We start from the raw sequence: 16920 nt of genomic DNA, 5'->3' as shown, positions 1-16920 counted from the left end.
ATGGACCYTGTCTGTCATATTTTGCTTCTTCTTCTGGCCTTCCACAAGATAAACCCATCTGTTTCATCTTGCATCACAGGATGCTCTTGTTCTCAGGACAGCTTTGGAAGGTAAGAACACTGTTACCCCGCTGTAGCACCAGTGAAGTGGCTCAGACAGCCCCAGTAGGAGCTTGCTGACGATGTGAGCACCAAAACCAAACAGACTAATGCATAGAGTGCCACCTCTAATACTTGAATTGTACTATCTTGAGCATAGAACAAGATTTCTCTGATTTTCTCAGATATGTAGTTACATACATAGCCATTCTTATAACTTAATTGCATTTTTTATGGGAAAATTAGTGTAAACCCCAGGGAAAGATGGATGGGCAGCTTACGCATGCCCTATATACAATWCCTTATAATTATTCAAGTGCTTGTAGACCTGCATAGGGAACTGATTTATTAGCCTCAAACATGGTGGTGTGTGACCTGGAAAATTTTCTGATTCCCCCCCCTAGGAGTTTGCTCTGCATGTCTGCACTGCTGAGGCAGATCCCCCCAAACATCCCTCCGGACATCCGGAAAATTAGAATAGAAAATTCTCACCTAACAGAATTGCCTCGTGGGTCTTTTGAGAATGTCAGTGCCTTGGAGTACCTCTGGCTCAATTTTAACAACATCACAGTGATGCACATCAAGAGCCTGGAATATCTGCCAGCTCTGAAGGAGCTGCGCTTGCAAGGGAACAAATTAAGTTCGGTGCCATGGACAGCATTTCAAGACACCCCGACTCTGAAAATCCTGGATCTGAAGCACAACCGGCTGGATGTCCTTCCAGAACATGCGCTCCGCTATCTGCCCAACCTGACCTATTTAGATCTATCCTCAAATCAGCTTACCATCATATCCAAGGATGTCTTCTACAATTGGCCTGTCTACCAGAGAAGCCAGAGGACGGAGGGGCCACTGGAAGCCATTTCCAACGCCGTCCTGGCCCTCCATGACAACCCCTGGATTTGTGACTGTCGCCTGCGGGGATTTGTCCAGTTTATCAAGTCCATTGGCCCACCTATTATTCTGATGAATTCCTATTTAACTTGCTCAGGCCCAAAATTCAGGACAGGGAAGTATTTTCATGAAGTGGAACTTAACAGCTGCACAAAGCCCCTGACCTCAGCCCTTGACACCAACCTGACAGTCCCAGCAGGGTTAAACATCACCCTGACCTGCTTTGTGCAAGCCAGCCCTTCCCCGGCTGTCTGGTGGACCTATGCACTCAAACTTTTAAGGGCATTTAATGGTAAGCAAAGATTTTTTTTCCTTCCTTTCTTTTTTTTTTCTCATTAAAAATTTATGCTGTGCTATCCTACTTACATAGGTCTGCAGGCCATCCCAGTCACCACAGCAACTCAGCCCCTTTAGAGCATCACAGTTATTGTGGTGGCAAYAATCCAAACGATCTTAACCATCCTGTGCATCTAAGCACATCTGACCAGCTTAAAAAAAAACTGCTTCATGCAGGGTATCAGTCAAAGATGAAAGAAGCATGGCCTCATTTTTACACAATTATCTTACTTGTGGATTTTAAGCAGCAGCTCTTTCCTCGTGAGACATGATGTAGGAGCTATTAACACTATATTAGTTGTACATATTTAATAAATACGTAGTTATCCAAATATGCATGTATATTTGCCATATATTACATACTACATATTCTTACTATATATACTATATATATATCTGCACACACTCCACACAATTGTATTTGTGTGTACATGTGTTTGTATGAGCMCACACACATAYACACAGAYKTGTACATTCCCAYACTATTCCCATGTATTTCCTCAATTAATACCATACAAACCACAAAACTGTGCAGCCCTGTTTCCTGGCTGGGTCCATTCATGTTCTTCCACCTGAAACAGAGGTGGTTGTTCTCCGAGTCTTGCTTATTTATATTCTGTAGTAAAGGCATTGTAATAGGAGACCTGTTCCTCTACATCCCAATCTGTCCTCCCTCATATTTATTTTTATCAAGAGCCTTCAATAGGACAAGTTGCTATTTTCATCAGGTAAGGTAATAAGGCATACAGGCAGCCAGCACACAGGTTCTGTGTGTTCCTACTAAACCATCTAGCTAAATAGGATAGCATTAGCCCTTAATACTGGGCTGCTTTTTGCTTCAATTGCAGCACTGTAGCAGCACTCKTGTGTCTTTCCACAAGCACATGCTGATTAATTACATATAGGTTTTTCTCAACCACAGACACAAGCCCCTGTTTGAGCAGATGACAGGGTTTCACACCGCTCTTGAAACTGCATTTCACTTCCAGCCCAACGCTGCTTGGCTTCATACACTTATTTTGGCCTGAGTTTCTTGAGACTGACATTTTTAAACAGAGGATGAGGCATGTGTCTAAAATGTAGCTGTGCCTCCTCAATGGCTCTCCTGGTTTGCCCTGACCAAGAATGTCGATGGCAGATGGGCAGCTCGGCCGCTTGTGCTGAGACAGAGGTCGGACACACTGCATTCCTCCCACGCTCGGGGTTGTTGCTGTCAGCTCGGTGGGGTTTTGCACCTTGCGGCCGCCCTCAGGGCACGGTGTCTCCCTCCTGACCCGCTCCCCTCTGCCCGCAGTGACCACGGAGCCCATCGGCGAGGAGACTGTCCGCTCGGAGCTGCTGATCCCGGCGGCAMGGCCGGCAGACGCCGGCAACTACACCTGCACGGCCGCCAACTTCTTGGGCAACACGTCGGTGGCCATCAACCTGCGCGTGGTGGCCCCGTGGGCATCCACCACCCCCCGGGGCTGGGCGGGCGCGGGCGCGGCGGAGCCGGGCGCTCACGTCGAGGTGCGCATCGCCAAGCAGACGGTCTACGGCATCACCCTCGAGTGGTTCGCGGCGGCGGCGGCGGCGGCCGAGCCGGGCGAGACCTGGTACACGCTCCTGGTGGGCCGCTACGACGCCGCCCAGAAGGACACCATCTACATCGGGCCCGGCGTCAACACCTACTCGGTGACCGACCTGCTGCCCGCCACCAAGTACGAGGTGTGCGTGGCCGTGCGCAACCAGGCGCCCCGCAAGGGCCAGTGCGTCGTGTTCGTCACGGGCAGCGATGTCAGCCAGATGGAGCAGCGCGAGAAGCTCATCCACATCGTGGTCATCGTGTGCGCCATGGTGCTGGCCGTGCCGGCCGGCATGTACGCCTGCACGGCTGAGGCGCTGCCCGGCTGCCTGGCGCGCTGCCCCAGCGCCTGTCCGCGCCGCCGCCGCGGGAGCCCGGCGCAGAACGCGGGCAGCAAGGAGAGCACGCTGGACAGCCTGCCCGGCGGCAGCGAGGACGGGCTCTGCCGCCCCAAGCGGCCCCCGGCCCGCGAAGAGCCCGGCAAGGCCCGGGCGCCGCACAGGAACAGCGCCGACCTCTACTAGCCCGGGCCTGCCGCCCTGAGGGCGTGGCCGCGGGCGCCGCCACAGCACCCTGGGCCCGCTCCGGGTGCCGGTTGGCCCCAAGGACCGCGCCGGGGCGGCTCCGCGCTGCGGGCCATCGGGGCACGGCKTTTGCGGCGGGTTTGGCGATGGAGGTGCCCGGGCTGGCCGGCCACGCGTGTGGAGCTGCGCCTCCGCGGCCCCGGGCTGCCCCTGCAGCACTGTCATGGAGCAACGCACACCGACACACCAAGAAAACCAGCGCTGACAAAAAACCGACCCCCGGACCAACTGGCTTGTGGCCAAAAGTGTCCTCTCACTCATCCACACGGCTGTGTCTTTTACGAGTTATTCTTGTCCGCAGCTCTGCYCAGTGCCAGGTGCCAGCTTCTCCTGTGTGCCGGCTCCTGGGAACACAGGGGAGCTGTGGTCACAGCCCAGCAACAGGAGTGGTGGGGAGGATTAGGTCAACGTGATGCATGATGGAGAGAGAAGAACTTGGAGAAAAACTGTTTTGACCAGATATGTTGGTTTTAGGGGTGGTTTTTTTTGTTTTGCTACAGGGTGTTTTTTGTTTGGTTTTCGTTTTTTGTTTGTTTGGTTTGGTTTTCTTACTCCTCCTTAAGGTTTACGCAGCCCTAAGAGATGCACAGCTTTGGTTGTACCACAAACAGGAAAAGTGCAAGTGCTTACAGAACACCCCAGTGTAACACAGCCACAACACTAGGGTTGAGGATGTTTTAAGTATTTTGGCTTTTTTGTATTAGGGAGAAGGGGTGAGCTTTACTTGTGTGCAGACATTTTAGGGGATCATTTTAGTGTCACACTAACATTCCTCCCCGCCACTGTCTTTTGGAGACAAACACTGAACTGCTGTTTCCCTTTGCACCCTCCCCACCCCATCCCTTTTCTCAGGACAGTGCTGTGGCTGCAGGGGATGCTGAGCCTGAACCAGGCTGGCGGGACGAGTGGATGGGGCAGAGAGCATGGTGGAGCAGGGGGTTGGCAGCTGAAGGTGCAGACGTGTTCTCTAAAGGCAGCCAGGTGCCTGCCCATCCTTCTGCTTTGAAACCAAAGCTCACCTTCTTGCTAGAGGCAAAGAAGCACAAAATTGCATGTAAAAGYGACTGCCTCCCGCTTGTGGAGCAGCCCAATGCTGTGATTCTCAGGGGTCTGAGTATATGTGACTTATTATTTTTCTTTTTCTGACCTCATGCTTTCCAGCACAACCAAAGCATGCGGCCCATAGACCCACAGCCCTTGTAATATCTRTTGTTATAGATTGTCTCAGAAAGAAAAATCTAGAGTAGACACCCCAGTTGTAAGCAGATATGTGAGCTTCATGCTGTGGTAGCTTGGCTTTCTAATTGTATTTTGGTTTTTAGTGTGTGTTTTCCACGCTGTCTCTCTTCAGGCCCTGTGTTTCCTCTCCCAGCACTTCCTTCTGCTGTAATGTACTGCACAGCTTTTGAACAGATCTCTGTTTTGTCACTGCTGACTCTTTCTGTTAATACTTCACAGGACTTCTTAGTCTTGTCAGTCTTTTAGTGTCAAAGCAATAAACACGACAGATTTGCAGAATACACAGATGTCCTCTGCTTCATCTCTGGCCTTTTACAGTTACAAATTGCAAAGAAGCCTGGATGCCAAGGAGCTCTGGGGTTTGGCTGCAGGAGGATGGGGGAGGCCAGGCAGTTGCAGCACACATCACGGCAGGTCTGGAATGGTGAGGAAGGGGCAGAAGCAGCTGGCCAAGCAGGAAAACCTTGTCCAGAGGTTGCCTCATGCCAGAGTGAGGCATGAGCTGATGCTGGCTGAAGATCAGCGTGGGGCCGTGGGTGAGGTGGAATAAAAAACAAAGCACAGTYGGTAATGACTGGCCTTCTTCCACACCAGTCAACAGGGAGGGACAACAGCACAGCGTAGAGACGGGAGAGGGCTGCTGAACCACAGTGAGGAAACAGCCAGGAAAAGACAAAACATCCCCTGAGCACATGGAGGAAGTTCATGACAAATCGCAGAGCCAGTGGGCACTGGCGTCAGACCAAAGCTGCTGCTCGGCCAGGGGCTCTCTGTGACCCTGCCCRTGGCCTGTGCCACCTGGCATCCTGCTTCTCACCTCTTCTCTCCTTCCAGCCTGTTGGTGTCCAGAATCCACACAGCCTGACTCACAGTCTGCAGGAGGGTGCATTTGTCATCCTAAAGAGTCTCTCTAGTCACGTAACAAGGCATCTTTGCCAGCAGAAGCACACCACACTCAGAACCACCTTTTGCAGATTTTTTTTCTTTATTAAAAAACTCCTTGAAGTTGAAATACAGAGTAACTGGGAAAGAGTCTCACAACATAGTAATAAAACATCTTTATTGCCTTTTAAATATAATCTCTAAGACTATAAGCCTGTAATTCCTGTTAAATCTCACTTAATTGAATGGTCTTTATAGGCTTTCCTCATTAGAGAATGAACACTGAACACTGGCAATAACACAACACTGGGAAGACAGTGGTATGGGGAACAAATCACGAACTTCAGGGAACATTGCAGAATCTGGCCACCATTGCACAACACTCAGCCAGCAGAAGGTGGGTGCTGGCGCAGGGCAGCAGGAGTGGGGTTGGGGGCTGCATGTCCCCTCCCTCTGACCAACTTATGGCCAGGGGACAAGGACTAGGTGATTGCTCAGGTGACAACCTGGGCCTTATGCCACACTGCCCCAGCAGGAGGGATAAGCAAGAAAACAGCAAAGAAAAGGAGAGATGTGACAGGAAGGGCTCTGGGAGCAGTGCTGCAGCCACGGCCCCCAGCTGGGACCCTGCTGCACCTCTTGGCTACAGCTGCTGGCTCAGCTCACCCTGACATGAGCCATGAGCCCTCTGGCTTCTAGGCAGATTGAACTGAAGTTAAAAAAGACAAGATTTTCCTTGTAAGTTAGTAATTTCTTATTTAACCAGCTATCCCCTAAACTGATGAAATCCTGGTGCAAAAAATGGAWTTATTTCAGCTACTGGAGTGAGAGGAGATCCTGAGGGCCAGGTATGCTGGTACAACTGAAATGACAGCTGGAGAACTCTCATGAATCCCTTGAATTAACACATGTCAGGTTTGCTCSCCATCTTGATGTTCCTGGAACCACYCCCTGACTGCACAGCTTCTCTGAAGGTTGAGGGCTTCAGAAAGAGGGTGCAGGGTGCTGCTTCCCAAACTGCCTGGTCCATGCTGCTTTCTCCCCAGAGGATGGGAAACAGCCTGGCTCAGCTGGAAAACATCTCCTCAGAAACAAACATGAGGGAGAATCCGTGGGGTAGATCCACTGAAAAAAATGCTCTGCTCTCAGTGCCTTTTTACTGTYACAAAAAGGAAAAAAACTGTCAGCTGCCCTCCCAATGCCCTACCATTAACTGCTGCTTAATTCACTCAAAAATACTGATAGGAAAACCCAGAATATTTAATAGAAACCTCCTTTTGCACTCACCAGTCCCTGAAAGAAGCCAGGAGAGGTGATGAAATATATTCCTTGACACCTTMTGCTAGCAGTGTACAACACCACATGATCTTGCCAGACACTTCCCTGACCAACATATGCAACTTTCCAGCACTTGTCTCTGTTTTCCACCTATCATTTGACTTTCAGTTTTACCTTGTCTTCCCTGTGGCTTTATTAATGTCCTTGTCCTTCTGGGCTCCTGCTCTTTTGGGTCTCAGTGTTGGCAGCAGGCAGTACTGAGTGAGCGCTGCTGTTGAACTTCAGTGCTCAAATCTTTCCCCTGCTGGTGTAGGGAAGGCTGAAGTGCCCCTCCTGCCGCTCCTCAGCAGGCAAGTCCAGAGCAGAAGYATAGCACAGCATCATGCCAATGTGCTCTGGCAAAACCCGGCATAAGCTGCRGGGAAATGAAGAATTCTCCAAGCCTGCCCGCCTGTCTGTTGGAAATGAAGGTACTCAGGCCATGAGCGCATTGTTCCGCCAGCTGTTGCAAAGCACACTGTGCTCTGGGGACAGGGCAGTGGCACTGCTGTAGGGGAATGCACTGCTGCACCTCGACTCAGGGCTGCTGCCACAGCCACGCCAGCATCTTCAAAAGTGGGTCTGGATTTGAAGAGATGGRTTTTTGGACACCTCAAACCCATCTGCCAGACCAGGTCAGAAGCAGCATGCTCCAGGGCCTTGGCTGCAGAGATTTGTGTTTGAAARCACAAGCTCTGGGTAGAGACCTCCAAACCATGGGCAACTGAATCCCCGTTCACGTGGGGAGACCATGGCCAGTGCACTGAGCACCGTGGTCAGACACAGCTGCAGGGAGGGACCACGGGACACGTCCAAAGGAACTGCAGTCGCAACTGGACAYGGCCCGCAGAGCTTCTGTGGGTGGGGTGACTGTAGCACGTGGTACTTGCAGGAGGTGAGGAGTGGCTATCACAGTGGCTCTGGTTCACAGGGTGCTGACACAGGGAAGAGACAGCACATAAAAACATCCATGCCCAGCCACAGTCTGCAGTCTCTGGGTCTGCTGAGAGCACCTAGATGTGGGGCTCCCCGTAAGCTGCGTTTCTCTTCTCAAACCTCATTTTGAGCTCTGACACGAGGGCATTGTGGGTGCTGCCATGACCTTTCTTCTTCGGTGGCTTGATTATATGCTTGGGAGTGAGGGAGCCCGACACGGTTGGCACCCGCCACCCTGGGGCATCGCTCCTGGGAGCCAGGGCTGGGGGTGGTGGGGGCAGGGGTGCTGTCGGTGGCACGGGGACAACCTGGATGTTGTTGTTGCTGTTCTCGTTGTGTAGGCTCTTGACGTCCTCCTCGACGACAAACTTGTCCGCGGCGTTGCTGGGCCTCTTGAACTTCAGCCACTCCATCCTGACTGTCCGGGGTGGCGGCATCTGCCTCTTTTTTATGATCCTTCTCACCGGCATGACTTTGTTGGACCGCTTGTTGCGCCAGAACATGGCCGTAGAGATCATAATAGTTATCAGCACCATTATGCCCATGACACCAGCTAGCACTCCTAAGGCTTTCATGGGGTTATCTTTAGTTTGCATCAAAAAGGCGGCCATAGGCCCTTTGTGAAGAGTCTGTAAAGGAGTACAAAGAAAACACATGACTTACTCTAGGGGACAGACAGTGACCCAGAAATTTCATTTGTCCAAAATATGTTACAAGCAGAGCTGGTTGATGGAAGTTGTCTCTGAAAAAACTGAGCGTCACAGAGACAATCCAGGGGTGGAGAATTTAGACRGGGCCAGAGACTGGGCAAACATTATAGTACTGTGAGGTAGATGACTTGAACACAAAAGCTTRCAGAAGTATTGCCACCAAATTAGAACAATTCCTGCATGTCACCATAGTGTTTAACTTGCAAGAATGGAGCAGAAAATAATTGGCTCAATTATTGAGCAGGCATTGAAAAGGATTAGGAGAAAACTTTTTTTTATAAAACGTCAGTGTACAAATGAGTCGTTAGCAGGTATGTGGTGCATTCTGTTTTCAAGTACTCTTTTACAGACATAACAAAACTCTTTGAGGTAGGGGATATGAGTGGAGCTAAAGAGCTTTGTTTGTAGAAAGAAAAGAAATCAGCAATTACATAAACTACATATGGCATATTAAGGACAAATGAATGGCCAGTTCACTTTCCAGCTTAGCACACTGTGCGTCTTGGAGGTCCCCGTATAATTTTGCGGATTTTGCCCTGTGGGTGGAGCTTGGATCTTTTCACACTTTTCCAGTACATGATGGTGGAGATCACCATTGTAACAGAAATGGTGGAAAGGACGCCACTCATGCATATTCCATATATTGTCCATGGACGCTTCTTGAGGCCTAAAATATAGGATTTTACCCTGGACTTGATCTGGAAATATTAAAAATAAGAGAAATGGTCAACCCTCACACGATTATATTTGAAAGAGGCCAGTATCTATTATAAATACAGCTGGGGAGCTAGGCTGAAATGTGTACAGGATAGARAGCCTATAAAATAAAGGGAGGTAAGTGTTGAACTAGGCACAGGAGAGGAGGCAGCTGCAATGATGTTGAACTGAGTCCAGAAACAGTAAAAGAAGTTAGGAAGCACATATAAGCACCTGGCTGATTGGGGAATAAAGGGTAGCAGCTTGGCACATAGATCACCTTATCCACGGCATTGTAGTCCATCCTTGGACTACATTTCCAAGAGAAGTTGATAGTGAATACAGGTGGTATCTGAAGAGGCAGGAGTGCTGGGCAAGGCCAGGAGATCCTTCAGAAATGGCACATTCACATGAAGGTTTGTTTACTGAGAGCTGGTCATAAAGTGATGTGTGGCTGCAGAAAGACAGGGCTGCTCTCTGTGCCCCAGTYCCCTGCCTTGACTCCATGAGGAAATCCTCACCAAAACTTTGTATATCCAGTGATCTGTGTGTCAGTTAGTGGTCTGAGCTCCCAACCTTTGGTGAACGGGGACAAAAGGACCTCTCTGGAGCAGCAGTCACCACATGCTAAAATAGGTATCAAAGGGTGTACATAAAGAGAGCTTTGTGACTAGCTTGGACTTGAGCCTCAACTTGTAGATCAGATAGATTTCTCTGTATGCTCTAAACTAGAATGCCCATCTCTTTGCCCTCCYGAGGCTGTGGAGGAAGATGACTAAGAGTATCCCCAGAGTGTACTTCAGAGTACCTCTTGTCATTTATGTCACATCCATAAACTCAGGACATGTAAATTAACTAATAAACACCTCATTGTCTTCATTTCTGTGTTTTCGTAAGCTATCTCAAACGCATTATCAAGCCCACTYTTCTCTTACCCTGAATGTTTCATATTGCCAAAGAGGTAAAAAAATTCTAGTGAAACTCACAAACCATGTCATCAGGTAGGTGGGGACAAATTTTTGTCATTTTGTTGTGCACAGTTTTTCCAGTATTTAATTAGGAGTGGACCTGAACTAGAAATCTAAAGCAAAGCAGCCCATGATTTTGGTGGAGCTTAGATTCACATCCGCTTTGCTGTTCTGCATTACATGGATTTTTTTTGTACCTAAATCCCATCAGATGATAGAAGTTCTACCCTGGGTTACTTAACTTTGTGTGAAAGTCAGATGAATTAAGTGTCAGATAAACCCTGCTAAGTAGTACATGACCTGAGTCCACCTGTTACGAGTTTTGTCAAGATCTATTTTATGGGAAGGCACTGATGGCTGAAGAGTATCTGACTAGGCATTTAAAAACCTGGAATAAATGASATTAGACAGAAGTACATGTTGCCAGTGTACTACAGCTGCAGAGGTAAGAACAGATAAAACTTGCATGGAGAGTTTCGGCATTTGGCTTCATTCAATMCCCTGGTCCCTGGAAGCAAGTGTGGCATCTGTTCAGAGCTTTCAGTGATGAAGAGATGATTAATACCAAAAGTAAACCCATTAAGAGCTAGCTGGTTCAGCATTCTGGTTACTTGATCTCTACTTTACAAAGCTTTGCCTGGAATTAGCCTTGGACAACAACTGTTCTGTGTAAAAATAGGTGTTCTGTAAGCATATAAGTTGAGAGAGTTTCTGTTTGTCATGGTCATGTCACTCACAGGATAAACAGGAGGAATAACTCACAAAACCAGCCAGGAATGTCATCATCTTAGCCAAGCTCTAGAGAGGCTTATGGGAATTGCACATTTAAAACATCTTCAAATCCTTCTRTGGATTACCAGCAGTGCCATGCTGCTGGGTCAACAAATAGTGCCATTCTGCAATTGCTGAAGCTGTTTTTTTTCCTAAAAGGCATGCTGCATTTTGAAGAGTACTGTTTTTTTTTCCTGTCYACATAAAAGCAGATACATGATAAAATGAAAGGTGTCCTGTCTCTGTGGGCCTGGACCTGGAAGAAATACCCACTTTTTCAACAGCCGTCAAAGGAGTTAAAATACCACTGCTCACAGAAGATAATGCTCTGCTGGTTTATTTTGCTGCAGCAGCTTCTCAAGAGCTTTTCCTAATGCATGGGTTGCAGTGAGCAGAGCATGTGGGCCAATCCAAAAGCTGGACCCAACAGGAGTGTGRCTGAGCTGTTCAACCACAAGAGCAGCTGAGGCTCACCAGCTATATTTAGGRGTCCAAGTAAGTAGGCGAACCTATTAAGAGCCCAAGCTATTGCAGATTATTTGAAGATCTGGCACTTAAGGGATGTGGTTTTGTGATGCACTTGGCAGTGCTGGGTTAACATTTGGACTTGTTATTAAAGGTCTTTACCAGCCTAAATAATTCAACAATTGTGTTACAGACACTCGGGCTGTGTTGACTTGAGCAAGTGGATCTGTACAATCAGTGAACCATCTGGTTCTGAGGAGAATACATTCAGTATATCTGGGCTTTTGTTCTAGGTTGCAGGGAGGCACTGCCTGTTGGTGCCCAGGCATGCTAAGTGTGCTCCCCAAACACATTTTCATCTGAAAGAAGTCCACTTTGTGTGTTTGGAGCCGTGTGAGGCACAGGCCATCCCACTGTACGTGGGGAGATTTGCTTTGGAAGTGACTCCTGATCCGAGGCAGAACACAAGCTTAACCCAAAGCTCAGTGCTATCACTGTATATGAATGCTGTGCTTGCACCACTTTGCAGTACAAACACCAGCACAGGGCAAGACTTCTCAAATCAAACAGATCTTTTTTTCACATCCATGAAASTGTGGAAAGAAGAGGCTAACTGCTGTGCAAATGTGGCAAGGGCTGTTCGGTGCCATGAAGCACAGTTCCYATGGTTGCGGTTAGTATGAGAAAGATCACCATGCTACTTCAAAGATTTTTGTTGAACCTTTCAGTTAGGATAATCTAAAACTGAGAGTCACCAGCTATATTTAGAAGTCTAAATGAGTGGCCAAAGCTATTAAGAACTACAGATTATGCTGTCTAAAAATGGACTTAAGCCTCAGCCCATAAAGAGGTGTAAATAAATGCCCCCTCTACATTTGCATCCCTCTTCAAGAGGGCGAGGGATGCCACCATCAGGCCAACCTTCAGGATGAGGAATGGGAATCAGCCTTCTCTGAAAATATCAGGCAGCAGGAATAGATTTCTGAGTGAGACATATGGATGGGAAAAGACTGGCTTTTCCAGCATATGTTTTTTATTTTGTTTTGAAAGGATAGGATATCAACAGATGCCCCTCAATACCAATTTTCATAAAATCAGACTSAGTTAAATATAAAGGCCTTCAGATTATTTTAGCAATGTATTTTTCCAAGAGAAGAAGGTCCTTTTGATGTGCAGTATTGCTGAACTTAGCCACAAGGCATCCATCTCAAAGGGCACAGACTTGTGCTAATTGCAATGGTAAACSTTAATCAGAAAATATGCCTGTTTAATTACTTACTGTGATTAACACTGCAGGAAACCTCTAGAGGATGCATTCAAAAATATCCTCCTTATCCAAAATTGGTAATACATAAATACCCACCAAACAGCAAAATAAGACCCTTTGTATGGCTGGAGCACAGAGGGATGAAATGCACATTTRTAACAGCCTCAGAGAAAGGGAGAGAGTATGTGTGTGCAATATCCCTACACCAAGAGATTGCTTTTCTTGACMAAGTGTTATCAGTGACTGTGCTGTCCCTGGGACACAGGGAGTGACCAACGGTTTTGGATGCTGCCGCTTCATCTCATATACAAGCAAACTGAAATCTGTTTCTGAAAAAAAAATATGTGATGCTACTGGATTAAAAAAAAGTCAACCCAACCAACCCAAATTACTGCAAGCAATGGAAGAAGTAGGGGAGACCTATACAAAAACTTATGGAGGATGTGACACTGGATTAGTAGCCCATATCCTGTTGAAGAGATCTGCTTGAAGAAAGAAGATGCTGTTGCTATCTTGTTGGGACTTGGCATCAAGAAGAGCATGGGAAGAAAGAAAAAACTGTGTGTGTGAGGAAATCCATGTCATCACAGCCCTCTCTGCTTCTCCTTTAGACTTTATGAGGAGGGGTCTCCTTAGTTTGTGTAAATATATACCCCTGGAGGGGGAGAAAAGGAAGCAGGCAGGGGACTTCAAACAAGACATCATCTTTTATCAGGTACTGATATTGCTTCAAGCACTAGAAGGAAATTCAGGAAACTCCATATCCCAGAGTATCAGCTACTTTTGTTTTCCTTCCAGTTGCCCTTCATCAGCYGTTTCAGGGACACGGTGGCCACCAGCAGGGACAGTGTCTGGGGACAGTGCCTGAGGACAGTGCCTGGGTCTACCTGCTGCCACACACAGCTGCAGGCTAAGTACTCCCACTGCTGGCTGTGGGCAGCCAATCTTATTTGTTGTATAAAACCCACCAAAACTTAATTTCCATGGGAAATCCAAGTGTTAAGCACTTCATTTCSTTTCTATCTGTAAGAATGGCTAGGTCTCTAAACGTACCACAGACACCCAGCATGCAGAGTCCCCCAGCTCCACATGGCAGAGCCCTGCAGCAGCAAACCCAGCCCATGCTGGCCCCAACAGACAGCCCCAGGCCAGGTACTGCCCTGCTAGGGCCAGCAAGTGCCCTGGCAGTCCAGAAAGCTCTGAGCTGTGTACAAGAACTATCATATGAATGTGCCCCATAAGGAGTATCAGTGAATGAGAGACAGAAAACACAGAAAGATTGTAACAGACAGAAAAGCAGTAAGAGCATTGTAACGAAACAAAAAGAAGGCCAGCTGCTGTCTGCGGGWTGAGATTTGCATCTTTGCCCAGTATGTGTGTGGTCCAGAGACTGTCAGGCTAATGATGTGTTTCTCATCTACTTTAAAGCCCATTTCTTCCCTACTGGTACCTATTTAAAGGCACGGCAAGGCAGTTACAATAAATAAGAATCGTGCAAGCATGTGCTGCGCACCATAAATCGCTGCTTGTTCTTCAGCTGACGTAAAAGCTGGACCAAGGAAAATCTCAACCTACATGTGCAGGACTCTTTTAGAGTTTTCTTTTTTCATCTGTGAATAACACTGCAATTACTGCAGTAATATAATACTGCACATCCCAAGTTCTATGTACTTTAAAGCATTTCTTGCTTTTCCCATGTCACTTAGRTTGACTTGTCTGATTTATTTCATTCTGACCCCAACTACTTTCCGCTCACTTTTTGTAAGGCAAAAAGATTTTTTTCTTCTCCTGCATGAAAACAAAAAAGYGGAAATTTAGCACTGAAGTGATTTACCTTACTCCCAGTCCTATAGTCCTCAATCCAAAAAGAAACTCGTCTCCCAATCCCATTTTGCTCCTAGCTTTGTACCTTTGCAATATTTCTGATTGAGATACCTTTTACATTTGTGGCTGTAGAACCCAGCTTCACCACAAGGCTCTAGAAAGACAYGACAAAACTGAGCTGGCAAGAAAGTCTTAGAAATGGAGCAAGCAATGTCTACCCTTTGGTGCCTTTCAGGCATCATTTCCTGTAAGGATTTTCCTAAAACATTTGCTTACCTCTTCTGTGATATCAATCTTCAGAACTGCTGTGGTGCTGAAGGACGGGGAGCCTCGGTCTTTGGCCTGGACCACCAATGACCATATGCAATCTTTGTTTTTTGTGATGTTGTGGATGATGTCCAGAGAACGGATGTAGGATTTCAGCTTGATTTCCCCAGTGCTTTGGTCTATGTCGAACACATTGGCCGGATCTGCTTGCATGATGGAATAATCCACAATATTGTTGGGTTCTTCTGCATCTTGATCTATAGCCTGGTAGGGGAAGTGTAAAAAAAAAAAGGTGTTAYTGTTTGTATCTTTGCCTGAGGACAAAAAGGTTCAGAGAATTCACTTTTGATAGCATCTGTGCCATGACTGGGCTGCTTTCATTTCATCTTGGAAGCTCTGCTACATTTTCTAGTGAAAAACAGCAGGACTAGGCTTCTTTTGTTACAAGTGATTTCTATTTGAGAAGAAATAAAATCAGAGGAAAAACTGAACTGTAACCTAATCTGCTGAATGCAATGGTCCTCAGCTGGGTCCTCACACAGTGTGGGGGACAAATGTGAAGTGATAAAGAACGACGGGATTAGCTCCATGCCATAAACTATAGCTGCCTTAATTTTTGTGCTGTGGTAGTTATTCTGCTAACATTAGGTATTACGTGATGAGACTTCATGATATGCATTCCAATGTGTGTAASATAGGAAGTTCTGCTCCTTTGCCTGGGAATTGTTACTGCATTTTTTCACCTTCTTTTCCACACAGGATCAATGAAAAAATGAAGGGAACTAAGTTGTGTGATTGAACACAAAGGGGTGTCAGGAAGGTTAAGTATTCCAAACTCTGTACTTTCATTCACTGATCTTATTTGGGCTTCTTGTGATCACTGCATAATCCTGGATTGTCCACCAGCTGATTGTTCAAACACTATAACAGAWTTTTGTATTCTGCCTCTAGACTTTATTTTTCCTTTTCAGCAGTCAGTAAATGCTATGATTCACACTTTAATCCATTTGTTACATCCAAATGGATGTGCAAAATAAAGCTGCAGGAAAAGGCACCATTGATCGTGACCCCTGAGACCAAACAGCAGAGCCAGGGCTTTTCCAGAGCACTCTGTTTTGTGACACATGGTGCCATCTCTCACCTCTATCTTCACGGGTGACCCGATGATCATGGTCTTTTCCTGGATGTTTTCATTGAACTCTGGAGAGTGGTCATTGACATCTAGCACGGTGATAAACACTTCAGCCAAGCTGTATTTCCCATCTGTGTCCTCTGCTTTCACATAGAAATTATACTTCGAGTTCACCTCAGCATCCAGCACAGCCCAGGGCTGRGTGTAAATGATACCTGTTGATGGGTGGATTAGGAACCTGGACAAGAAGCAGGAGAAGACTTTTGGTTGTTTTGGTCACTGAATGTGAGTTAGAGCTCGCTTTTGCTTCAGGCTATAAACACTGAAATGATGTGCCCAGACACTGGTACTCTTCATCCAGTTCCTCTCTGGCTGATATTTCCAAATCCTTCACTCTACCTAGTTTTTGTCTAGTTCCTTTAGGCTTGAAAACGAGAGAACTATCAATGTCTCATATTTTTCTAGCTCTTGTGCCTTAGCCATTTTAGCCGCACTTTCYATTTAAAGTCTTTGTCCTCAGTAAATGCTCAGTGTGATGGCCTTCTCCCAGAGTGATTTGCTTGCATTAAAAGGAACAGCATTAAACCCATCTTTACCTTTTTTTTCCAGTTTAAAAAGTACAATGTAATAGATTATGTGCTGCCTAAATTAAGATTGATTTATATCACCTAACTAGCTAAAGGAAGTGSGATGCCTATCATGTTTAAGCTCTTCACTCTTCAGAATGGGTAGGAAAAARTCTGCTCTCAAATCTCCCAAACTATAGGGCAAATTATCTTCTCCAAAAGGAACCATTTTTCCATAAACTGACACTGGGATGGAGTGGGTATTCAGGTTTATCTGTTGCAAGTTCAATTCTACACATCTGTAATTACAGAGACACTGTCAAAAGTGTCAGCCCAAAGTTTGGATTTATAGAGAAGATACCAACACAGTGTCTTTTTACAACGGACTGACAGTGTAGGCTCCA

At 46.8% G+C, this 16920-nt stretch overlaps 2 protein-coding genes across 2 annotated transcripts in view; one reads left to right on the top strand and one right to left on the bottom strand.

The window, feature by feature from the left end:
• Positions 1-3416, top strand: LRIT2 (leucine rich repeat, Ig-like and transmembrane domains 2). The gene is made up of 3 exons (XM_057371419.1): positions 1-110; positions 503-1284; positions 2623-3416. Exons 1-3 carry the CDS (start codon positions 1-3, stop codon positions 3414-3416), a joined length of 1686 nt encoding a protein of 561 aa, XP_057227402.1.
• Positions 3417-7857: 4441 nt separating this feature from the next.
• Positions 7858-16920, bottom strand: part of CDHR1 (cadherin related family member 1) — a 41900-nt gene continuing 32837 nt past the window's right edge. Inside the window, exons 15-17 of the mRNA XM_057371384.1 lie at positions 15960-16188; positions 14828-15082; positions 7858-8479 (exon numbers count right to left, since the gene is read on the bottom strand). Coding sequence (XP_057227367.1) covers positions 7928-8479; positions 14828-15082; positions 15960-16188 — 1036 coding nt within the window. The 3' untranslated portion in view covers positions 7858-7927. The remainder of the gene's footprint in view (positions 8480-14827; positions 15083-15959; positions 16189-16920) is intronic.

This window comes from Malurus melanocephalus, unplaced genomic scaffold, assembly GCF_030028575.1.
Source record: "Malurus melanocephalus ecotype Western Australia unplaced genomic scaffold, MMel_1.1 scaffold_146, whole genome shotgun sequence".
In the NCBI taxonomy this organism is placed as follows: domain Eukaryota; kingdom Metazoa; phylum Chordata; class Aves; order Passeriformes; family Maluridae; genus Malurus; species Malurus melanocephalus.
Note: the sequence above shows the minus strand (reverse complement) of the source record. Positions and strands in the feature narration are given on the sequence as shown.